Genomic DNA, 12,495 nt, shown 5'->3' with positions numbered 1-12,495 from the left:
CAGTAACTATTCGCTAACTTCGACGTATTATTAGATAAATGATAACAATGCAATATTGTTATAATTTTTATGTTAATGATTAGATTGTTAAATTATAAATTAAAATAATATTTTGAATGAAAATAATATCATTTATATTAAAAATTGTTTATTTCAAATTAGAAAAATATAGAAAAAATACAATGAAAATAATATTGATCACAATAATTTTTAAACAGATTTTTTTTAAATTAAATTATTCAACGTAAACTACAATAACATTTCTCTGAAGGGTGTGCAGTTTGGATAGTATACCACATATTACGACTAGTCTTAATTCTGATTGACATTCTTTGCATTTCCTTACACCATACACCAATTTAATACATGAAAACAATTAGATTAGTATCAGTCAATTTATGGCTGCGGCCGTATGTTGTAGCTTAACCACTGGGGAATGCCAAAATAAATGGCGTATTTCAAAAAAACACTACCTTATTCTTAGGTCAATAATTATTATAAAGCAATCATTATTCATAAGATGTTTATCACACTTAAATGGTCAAAGACATAGCTTATAATAAGTATCTTTAGAATCATCTTCAAATGTGTTAATCTTGCCGATTTTTCGAAGCAACATCAACATAAATCTGGTGCACCTACTAAATTTATTTTACGCCAGCAGAAGAACAAAGCTTTGTTGTAGGGTTGATAACGGTTATAAAATATTATCAACTAGTCATAACTCACAAGTGCAATGCAGAGGTCATTGAAGAGCTGGAAATGACTCAGCCAAAAGGATAAATAATGATGTACCTAGGTATGAATAAAATGACATAGTTTTTGGCATCAAGGAGCCGAGGTAAATTTCAAATGGATGATTCTACGATATTCCTGAAATGAAGATTTTGTGGGGAAAGTAAATAATATTATATTGTCTTAGAAATGTAATTATTCATATTAATCTGTAATACGAGTACTTTACCCTAGTAGTATATTTTTTAAATACAGTGTGATGTCAATAAATGTTTTATGCTGTAAAACAATTTGTTTGTGTAGGTATGATTTAATCGAATAAAATAAATGAAAAATTAGAAAAAGCTTTTAGTTAATTTTTATGACAATGAAATAAGAAACAAGAAATGAAAATATAAGTAATATTTAATTCTACAGGTTTTTCAAAAAAGATTTTGTCGATAGCTATTTCGGTTGTAACAACATTATCAAGACTATTCAGATAGGCCGTTCGCGTTTGCCTAACTACTATACGTATAGATAGAGATAGAATATATTTTCTTATTCGTTCCAACAATATTATGACTTTGTAACATCAATACCTTAAGTGGGTTTTTAAAGGATATCATAATTTACAACATTTATCGAAAATACAATATTTGACTGCTTTGGTTATTTCTTGACATTGTTAATCAATTCGTATAATTGTGTTAATCATGTGCTTAAATTATAATTAATAGTGGCGACGATTGCATTACCAAATTTTCATTAATTATGTTATTTCTTTTGGATAATTCGCGATTAATTTCCAACTGTTCGAGTAAATTTAATTTTAGACCTATGTGGGCCTCCGAATCCTTGGCTAGCTCCGGGCCTGGAGTGGAGGTACATTCAGTTTCGGAAGAGCAGGTAGGCACAGTATTATAGTTAATTAAAACTAATGTTCACTATATTAAAGTCTATTTATTATATTCCACATCCACCAAAAGTTATAAAAAGTCAAATTACGAAAATTCGGAACCACAAAAATCCACAATATTTTATAAAAGTTTAATTTAATTAATTATAACAAAAGATAGAAGCACTTATTATTTATACTTAAGAATTATTTATTTATTATTAACTCTATATTATCGTAAGCGAGATTGCACGAGCGCGAGACAGTACGATGAAAGGTTGGGGACCGGGTCCAATAATAAAAAAATTAAAACTCAAGAAAACGACTAAGTCGCTGACTGACACTTCGACCTGAACTGTCAGATTTGACAGTAGGTATAGATCGGTAGGTATCGACCAGTAGGTATTATGAACCTCGGAGAGTACCTCCTCTCAAGTCTCTGACGACTTGTATGGAGAAGTGCGAATAAAAATACGCCGCCGACCGTCGCAGGTTCGGGGTCGTAAGGGCGGAAGAAGACTATTAATGAATGACTTTGACTTTTGATCTTCCTTTGGTGTTTTATGGGGCACTCCGGCAGTTAGCCTCATCCCCTTCATCTCTATTATTAGGTCGCTGGCAAGGATTCGCGTGATTCGACGTGGTGATGTTAGTCTCCGGTCCTTGATGAGGGCCGGGGGAAGCAGCAGCCTCCAAGGTCAAGTGTTGTTCCTCCGTACAATCCATTCGGGTGGCGATGTGAGTTTCCCGGTTCTTGATGAGGACCGGGCGAGGCTGCTGTCTTCAAGTCCAAGTGTTGTATAAAAATATTCAATTTTTTAAAATTTTTTGCAATTTCAAAAATTAATTCATATAAGAGTGAGCTTGGAGCATTCTTCATTCGGCAGCGTCCGCCGACTGACACAGCTTCCATGTTTCGCGACATGGATCTTCCAATCTTCTCTTCCGTAGGTGGTTGCTCATCGGCGATTATTCTTCTTTTTTCCTGTGTTTTTCTTCGTCTTCTTCGGTATTTCTTTCTTCTTTTTCGGAGCTTCATCTGGGTTTTTGCCTAGTTTGAGTAGGCGGGTGTTTACTTCTTCTTCGTATTCTTGGAGAAGTTTCAATGTTAGGGAACATTCTGAGGTCCAGTAGCCTTTGGAGTCGATATGGTGTCTTTCCTCTTTTATGTATGTTTTCTCATATCTTAGGTAATGTTCGTCTTGACTTTTATATCGTTTTTCTTTCATGATTTTGAAATTGTTGTGGATCTGTTGTGTTCTGTTGGGAGGCTCATAGTCATCCTCCTCTGTCGTCGTCTGTTTTTTTCTGGAGACAAGCTCCCACTTGTCATCTTGTGACTCAGGTAAGTCCAGTTCCGGGGTGGTATAGTCCGGTTCCGGTGTAGTATGCATGTTCTCGTCGTCTTCGCTGCTGTTGTCAGCCTCCGGCAGCGGTTTGCTTTCCGGGGTCTCAGCATTTTCGATTTCCGGTGTTGTCGGGGTTTCCGTTTCTGTGGTCTCTGTTGCTTCGGATGTCGGGGTTTCCGGTTCCGGGGTCTTTGTTTCTGTTTCAGTGGTTATTGCAGATTTGATCTCCGGGGATTCTGAGTTTTCGGTCTTATGTGTTGCCGGAGTTACAGTTTCCAGTGTCTCGGGAGCTTCGGTTGCGGGATTTTCCGATTCCGGGGTCTCTGTTATTTTAATGATGATGGTTTCCGGGGGCTCAGTTGTGGTGATCGGTCTGGTCGGTGAGTGTGATATGACCGCAATTTTAGGTTCCGGTGTCTTGGTTATAGCTTCTTCAGTCGGGCTGATGTCTACTTTCACTTTCAGCGGAACGGAAGCAATGGTGCGGTCCATTTCCGGTGAGGGCTCCGTGTGTAATATGGGCTTGTCGGCGTCTGTCTGTGTTTGAGTAGTTGTTGTTGAGCTGCGCATTGTCGTCATGTTGCTGGAATTGTTGAGGTGAGTGTTTCTGATGCTTCTTGGGGCTTCTACGGTGATTCTGCGTCGTAATGCGAACTGCAGATTGTGTATCAGTTGCCCTCGGTCGTTGTCGAAGAGTTTGACCAGGACAAGAGGCATTGGATGCTGGCTCCTGCCCCGGGTCATCCTCGTGACGCTGACTATCGGGTAACCTCTGCGGAGGAGATCGTTGGTGATGTCCTCTGTTGACACGCCGATCGGAAAGCCCCTGATGACTACGGATATCCGGTCTTTTTCCCGTGTAGTGAGGGTAACAGGGTCTGCTTTCTTGATCGGCGATTGTGCTGGTCGTCTGGTGATGCGTGTTGGAGATTTGTAGTGTGGCTGGCGGCTCCTGTTGATCCAGGTGTGAGATAAAATGGTGTCGTGGTTTGTCCTCCAGGAGTGAGTTCGTGCGGGTGTGTCGGTAGCTGTCTCGGCCTCCTCTTGATAGGCAGTCAAGATAAGTAGGTGGAGTGTCAGGAGGTCCCGTAGTCTGGATGGTTTGCGTGAATATAACTTGTTGATCTCATTGTTGATTTTCTCCATTGTGAAGTCTTCTGTCTCTTTCCTATAGCTGTAGGTAGCTAGTAGGTATGATGTCTGGTCGCTTGTGTAGTTAGCAAGTAGGTAATTCTTGCTTGGTCGTCTGGTGATATTTGCAGGTAGGTCGACTGGTCACTTGCGGCGGTTTAAGTAGGTAGTATTGGCCTGGTCGGTATCTTGTTGTAGGAAGGTCGGTTGTATGCAGGTATCGGAGTGCGGGAAGAGACGTCCGCTCGCGACGGGTGCTAGACCGCAAGTGTGACTATTAATGAATCTAAAAATCAGGGGTTTATATGCAAATCTGGCCGATTTCATCCCTTCGTCCAACGTTTAGAGGGTGCAAAAATCTAGTAACGGTTTCATTATGGAGATTGGCGGAAATCGTACAGTGACTAATTACCCGCAACATCCACATAAGTACCGGTTATGTCAAATTATAGGCGCTAGGCGACGCTTCCAAATGAGCGACGCCGCCCTCGCGTCACTTACGTATTTTGAGTACTTGCTCGTACTGAGTATACGTTATTAGTGTAGCAGTAGCACTTTGTTTCTGGCCCAGCCACGCGAAAAATGCACGTACGAAAGAGTACTTGGTATCAACGGATTTGTCATTAAATTACCTATCGATACAGCATACCCCCCGCGTGATGGCGTTCCCCATGGCTGAGGGAAGGGCGTTTCAGAGGCGGCCGGCTCTATAGGCTCTAGCGGCGTGAGGGTACCTCTCACCCAGAAACAAGAGTACTCCAGAGTTAGCCTGGATGGTAAGACGTTATATCCCAGTAGTCAAATTGGCATATTTGTGGCACCAGGACTACGATAGCGCATACCAACCCTTCGGCCAACTACCGTTGGAGGGCCAATCTTTGAGGCCCTCCGACTGCCTGAATACCTCCTTGACGTTGGTCTCAGAATATGAAATCGGTAGGTCATGAATTTACTTACAAAATGATAGCTTAATATTTAATATTATTAAGCAGGAACGTTACTATAAATGAATATGTATTTGTGCCTGTCGCGCAATCTTTCCTACTTTACCAACTAATACAGCTCGGTGTCGCCACAGGCACATACTTACGTCTAGTTGACGGATGTTATTCCGTCAACCAAACATAAAGGCATTAATAATTGTTTAGTACATACTCATACTCCGCCGATCAAAGATTTCCCGCACTTAATTCTGGTACGTGGTCTCCTTGATCGACCAAAATCATCGATCCGATTCCCCCGTCGTGCGTGAGCGTGACGCTGTCATACACGCGAGCGAGAGGGGCTCTGTCTCTGCCTCTGCAGAGGGGGTAAATTTGGATCGCGAAATCGATTTCAACACATACGACAGAGACGCCATCGTATGTCAGAGCAGGAAAGCTGCCGGAATACCGATTTGGAAACGCCGCGCGCGGAACAGCCGCGGCTATTTAAAATCGAATTCGTATGATATTAATTACTCCAGAAATTGGCATTCGCAGACGGCACTCACCGCGAACAGTCATACCTCAAGCTACGACACGAGTAATAATACCGATACAGATTCGATTTTATTAACGCTTTCAAGACATTTCGATTACAATAATTCCGATCCGAATTTCGACACAAAGAAAATTCGATACGAATTCCGCCACCTTCGCCACCTTTCTCGATTGGAATAACTCCGCCATCTTGCTCTGCCACCTTCGCCGATTGATTTCAATACGAAGCTGCCACCTTCGTTGAAATAATTCCGCCACTATCGCCGATCCAGTCCGCCACCTTTGGATGCTGCAGCGCCGTTATCATCGCCCATCTGGAGGACATCTAATGAATTTCTGCCGCCTCTGATTGTCTTTCTTGAGATAATTATCGACGGCCGAGTGAATTGGAACTTCTCTGAAGCCTTCATAGCGGCTAACAGAACAGACACATTCAAATATTGTTACCGATACTGCGTTACAGTTCGACTAAGCGAGCCAAGATGAGCAAGATTCCTTCGCTTACCGGTTTGCTGAATCCGGACTCACATGCGCAGATCGACGATAACATCCAAACCGACCTGACGCAGATCCATGAGCTGAAGAGGAAACTGAGAGCGGCAGATTTTGCCTACATCTACGGCTTTCTCTGCATCGCTTATGGGATTCCGCCACACGAGACACTGCCAGATCTCCAAAAACAGAGAGACGAGCCTGAGAGAAAAAAGAAAACAAAATCCAACATGCAGAGAGTCCTGGAAGAAATCGATGCCATCAAGCTGGTGACCCCTAATCAAGCCGACACGGAGGAGGACAACGCTGACTACGAGGACCTGGACATCGATGATTCCGACTACTTTGACGACGACTCACAAACCATGGAAGCTGATAAACCCGCTCAGGCCCCCGCTATGGCCACTGCCAAAGCCCAGGCCCCGGGCGGCCCCTCAACATCCACCGCCCAAACCAAGACCAGCTCCGAAATGATGGACACCACTCCAGCGGTGCCACCATCTCCCAGCATAAAATCAGACAAATCAAAAACGTGCGCAGCCGCAGCCAAATCAAATGCAGCCTCAGCCATGACCACAATGAGTGATGAAGAATTCCTCAAAAAAATTAGAGCCGTTAACGATCGCCTCAACCTCGAAGAAGACGAAGAAATAGAAAGAAAAAAGATCAAAAGAGCAAGCAAACGCCCAGCCACAAAAAGCCCCGATCTCAAAATTGCCAAAAAACCAGCTACACAGACACCGAAAAAGCCAGACATGCCAACCCCCAAAACGACAGTACCAACGAAGGACAAAAAAGCAGACAGACCGCCCAAAACCCCACCGATTATTCTGCATGATAAAAAAGTATTCAGGAATACAATGGCCAAGCTGAAAGACGCTGGTGTCACTATTTCTGACGCGAAAAATATCAAAACAGGAATATTACTCACCCTGCCAGACCCAGACTCTTACAGGCTGGCAGTTCGGATTATGGACACAGACAAGACTGAATACCATTCATATAACCTCCAAGAGGAAAAACCATTAAAGATAGTGATCAGAGGTATCCCTGAAGAGACGACTGCTGAAGAAATTCGCAGTGAACTCATTTCACTGGGATACCCGATCAGGAACGCCTTCAGGATGACCCAAGGGAGCCAGAAGACACAGATCCCGCTGATTTTCCTCGACGTCGAGAAGAGCGGCGAGGCCAAGAATATCTACAAGCTCACCTCCATCTTCGGATTATCCATCCAAGTGGAGCCGTTACGCAGAAGAACGGCGGATGGACAGTGTCATCGCTGCCAGGGCTTTGCCCACTCCGCCTCCTGCTGCCGCGCTACTCCGATGTGCGTCCGATGTGCTGGCGAACACCTCACCTCGGATTGCAAGAAGAAGAATACGACCGATCCCGCCAAATGCGCCAACTGTGGTGGCCCTCACCCGGCCAACTACAGAGGTTGCCCAAGTCACCCCAAACACGCCAGATATGCGTTTACAAACGCCGACAAGCAATTTCAACAACAGCCCAGACAACGCGAAGAACCGCAAAACACATTCAAACCAGCTTGGATGAACACAACCAACAGAACCACGGAGCCAGACCAAATCAATGAAGCGCTGATGGCGCTCAAGAACGCCATCGATATCGCCAACGAACTCATGAAAAGACTAACCTGCAAAAGGACCTAGATCCACACCAAAGTATAGATAGAAACGAACGAGCGCCGACAAGAGTGAAGAAAGAAGAAAAAGAAACACAATTTTAATCCTAACCAACAAGCCAAGATGCAGACAATACAGAAAAACCCGCAAGGGAGGAGACTTCCATCACACGCCATCATACAGATGAAAGGGATATGGGGCTTGCCCCGGTGCCCTACACGCCAAATATACCACAACAACAACAACAAATTAATTCCATTCGCAGACTGGCACTCACCGCGAACAGTCACTTCAAGCTCCGATACGAAAATCACTACTGAGATTATAAAACATACTACGTTACAACAATTCGAACAAAATCGACACGAATTCCGCCACCTATCTTGAACGTCACAACGTCGCCAGCCTGCTCCGCCACCTCCGCCGATTGATTTTAATACGAAGCCGCCACCTTCGTCGAAATTATTCCGCCACCTCCGCCGACCCAGCTCGCCACCTTTGGATGCCAACGCCATTACAATCGCCCATCCAGAGGACATTGATGCGAGTTCCGCCACCTTTCTCGAACGCCATAACGCCGCCATCTTGCTCCGCCTCCACTACCGATTGATTTCAATACGAAGCTGCCACCTTCGTTGAAATAATCCCGCCACCTCCGCCACCTTTGGATGCTGTTTCACCGTTATCATCGCCGATCTGGAGGACATCTGGTGAATATCTGCCGCCATTGATGGTCTTTTTCAAGATAATTATCGACGGCCGACCGAACTAGATCTTCTCTGAAGCCTTCATAACGACGAATAGAGCAGACACATTCAGATATTGTTACCGATATTGCGCTGTAGTTCGATAAGCGAGTCAAAATGAGCAAGATCCCCTCGCTTTCCGGGTTATTGAACCCGGACTCACATGCGCCGATTGATGACAACTTTAAATCCGATCTGACGCAGATCCATGGGCTGAAGAGGAAGCTGAGAGCGGCAGATTTTGCCTACATCTACGGCTTTCTCTGCATCGCTTATGGGGTCCCGCCTCATGAGTCACTGCCAGATCTCCAAAAACAAAAGGATAAACCAGAGAGAAAAAAGAAACCAAAATCAAATATGCAGAGAGTCTTGGAGGAAATAGAGGCCATCAAACTGGTAACCTCCGATCACGCCGACACGGAGGACGACGCTGACTATGAGGACCTAGACATAGATGACTCAGACTACTTCAACGACGATTCACAGACCTCGGTTGCTGACAAACCCGCTCAGGCCTCCGCTGAGGCTACAGCCAAAGCCCCGGCCTCAAGCGGCCCTTCAACATCCGCCGCCAAAACCACGACCAGCTCCGAAAAGATGGACACCACTCCTGCGGTGCCATCAATTCCCAGCACCAGCAAAGATACTCCAAAAACATACGCAGCTGCAGCCAAATCAAATGCAGCCGCAGCCAAGACCAAAAGGAGCGATGACGAAGAATACTACAAAAGACTAAAAGCCGTCAACGACCGCTTCGATCGAGAAGAAGACGAAGAAAAAGAAAGAAGACAGATCAGGAGAGCTAGCAAACGCCTAGCTACCGAAAGCCCCGATCTCAAAATTGCAAAAAAACCAGCAAAACCGACACCGAAAAAGCCAGACATGCCAAGCCTCAAAACGGCAGAACCTACAAACGACAAAAAAACAGACAGATCGAAAAAAACTCCGCCTATCATCCTGCATGATAAAAAAGTATATAGAGATACAATGGCCAAGTTGAAAGACGCTGGTGTCACTATCTCTAATGCTAAGAATATCAAGGTAGGAATCCTACTCACACTGCCAGACTCAGACTCCTACAGGCTAGCAGTACGGATCCTGGACGCAGACAAGACTGAGTACCACTCATATAACCTCCATGAGGAAAAACCACTGAAGATAGTGATCAGAGGTATCCCTGAAGAGACGACTGCCGAAGAAATTCGCAGTGAACTCACTGCACTGGGATACCCGATCAAGAACGCCTTCAGGATGACCCAAGGGAGCCAGAAGAAACAGATCCCGCTGATTCTCCTCGACGTCGAGAAGAGCGGCGATTCCAAGAATATCTTCAAACTCACCTCCATCTTCGGATTATCCATCCAAGTGGAGCCGCTACGCAGAAGAACGGCGGATGGACAGTGTCATCGCTGCCAGGGCTTCGCCCACTCCGCCTCCTGCTGCCACGCAACTCCGATGTGCGTCCGATGTGCCGGTGAACACCTCACCTCGGACTGCAAGAAGAAAAATACGACCGATCCCGCCAAATGCGCCAACTGTGGTGGCCCACACCCGGCTAACTACAGAGGTTGCCCAAGGCACCCCAAACACGCCAGATATGCGTTTACAAACGCTGACAAGCAATTTCAACAACAGCTCAGACAACGCGAAGAACCGCAAAACACATTCAGACCAGCTTGGATGAATACCACCACCAGAAACTCGGAGCCAGACCAAATCAACGAAGCGCTGATGGCGCTCAAGAACGCCATCGATATCGCCAACGAACTCATGAGAAGACTAACCAGCAAAAGGACCTAAATCCAGACCAAGATAGATAGAAACGAACGAGCGCCGACAAGAGTGAAGAAAGAAGAAAGAAGAAAGAAGAAAAACACTATTTTAAATCTAACCAACAAGCCATGATGCAGACATAACAGAAAAAAACCCGCAAGGGAGGAGACTTCCATCACACGCCATCATACAGATGAAAGGGATATGGGGCTTGCCCCGGTGCCCTACACGCCAAACATACCACAACAACAACAAATCAATTCCGCGGGATCGCGATTAAAATCGGTTCGATGATTGCCCTATGTGTTGTTATACTTTGTGATCGCACAAATGTACGAATGGAAGCTTTCGCAACAGGCCTACGAGCATATGTTAGCAATTACCGTGCCGTGTATGTGCGATATGTAGCGACATCGATTTACACACCATTAATATTACATATACCTTAATTACCTTAACTACTATATACCACTATCGCCCATCCATATGTCCCCCTTTATTATCTCGTAACCCTTACATGTTTACATTAATTTACAATTTACAATACATATTACAATTACAAATCAAATCTTATATTACATCTAATCTAACTTAATTAACCCCTTTATCCAATGTATATTTAGTCCAAATTTAATCCTATGACCTTTCACCTTATATATACATGGTCTGTGACCGACTTATTCATCCACAGTTCACCCTGAGAAGTAGTGGGACCTGCCAGAGCAAACTGCGGGACTTGTACATATATGAAATATCGTCTGTTTTTGTTCAGCTTTGTCGAGGGTCGTAATCATTCCACCGGTGGCACATTGACTACCAGGGTCAGACCGAGTGGCTGGGAGGCACTACTCCCTATGGGAGCGCCCCCCACAGGGGCGGAAAAATCAGTGCGTGACACCTCACTATTCCAGACAAAATTTATCAAGAAATTAAACATAGCGTCAACGTAGCATTTATATTATAATATTAAATTCAGTGTAGAAGATTATTGCTTAACGCAAATATATTGACTGGAACCAACAAAAGTTAAATAATAATAAAACGAAATCCCTCAAATTTATATTTAATTTAGAATGGTTTGCAATGTTGTGTGACAATTATCAAACATAGAAGATCAGTGATTTTATTACTAATTTTCATTCAAAGCCATTTTAATGTTTTTTTTCGTAGCCTATAAAGTCGCATGCATTCTGTTAGCTGCTGTCATGGCTTTTTGAATTCTCACAGGAACTCCTGGTTGAGGTTGAGCTGCAATTTCAGATTTTTTTCGCAATCGATAGTGCCGACAATTTTAGGCGCTAGTCTTTGGCATCGCAAAAACTAGAATAAAGGAGGGTCGCTTATTGGAGTGGCGCTGGTTTATTTCTATACACTTTAACTGATATCACTAAATAAACTATATACGTAATTATTTCTCGTTGTTTTTGTTTTAAATTTGGCCAACAATAATAAATGTGTATCCTAGACAACGGAACAATTCTAATATAAAACTTGCGTTTGTATACAGGTGACTGATTCTAGCGCGAATTAAGGCGCAAAGAATTGACTTGTGCGACTTCCTTCTGTCGACGAAGTTGAACTTTGCCTCGGTGGGAAGAAATTTTCGTTGAATCATGGTTATCACCGCAGTCAATAACTATTTTGCAAAGTTCGACAAAACTATTTCAAAGGCGGTATGAAAATATTGGAAAGTTGTTGGGCCGAGTATGCAGCCCTAAAAGAGGATTTAATTCAAAAATAAAATGACTGTGTTCTAAAATAATGTATTCTGCATGAACTTTTCAAACTACCCTCATCGGTAGCAAAAATATTCTCCAGATTTTTATCCCTTTCAGAAAAGTTTTTCAAAAACTATTGACAAAAAATGATTATCAGTAATAATTAGTTATTAGGTAGGTACATTAAAACAAATGAGAAACTGCGTTTAAGCTGGAACGCCTACATATTGTATAAGGAGTACATATTATACTTTTTAAAACCTAATAATTTACATGACAATGAAGCTGGCGCGCGCGTCCAGCGGAGCTTTTAATGGCGTAAAAGTGATCCTTCATTATTGATATTGTGCCATTTTACTATAATACGCTACAAATATTCATTGAAAGTCTGATGAGGCCTACCTACAGAAATTTATACATCTGCTGTTAACATCATTGAAAATATAAGTATGCGTATATGTTAATGTGAATTTCACTCGTCACTTCGCTACGATAGGTACGTGGAGCGTAGGTGTACAGTGCGCGAATGCTTTGCGAAGGTTATGCG

At 43.4% G+C, this 12,495-nt stretch overlaps 1 protein-coding gene across 1 annotated transcript in view; it reads right to left on the bottom strand.

The window, feature by feature from the left end:
* Positions 1–2,571: 2,571 nt before the first annotated feature.
* The window catches only part of LOC147063153 (uncharacterized), a 131,271-nt gene continuing 121,347 nt past the window's right edge, over positions 2,572–12,495 (bottom strand). Inside the window, exon 2 of the mRNA XM_085959996.1 lies at positions 2,572–4,366. Within this exon, the coding sequence (XP_085816122.1) occupies positions 2,572–4,107 (1,536 nt within the window). The 5' untranslated portion in view covers positions 4,108–4,366. The remainder of the gene's footprint in view (positions 4,367–12,495) is intronic.

This window comes from Rhyacophila brunnea, unplaced genomic scaffold (genome assembly GCF_057557595.1).
Source record: "Rhyacophila brunnea isolate RB1 unplaced genomic scaffold, BYU_Rbru_1.0 scaffold_9, whole genome shotgun sequence".
Lineage (NCBI taxonomy): Eukaryota > Metazoa > Arthropoda > Insecta > Trichoptera > Rhyacophilidae > Rhyacophila > Rhyacophila brunnea.
This window is presented reverse-complemented; position numbering and strand designations above follow the sequence as displayed.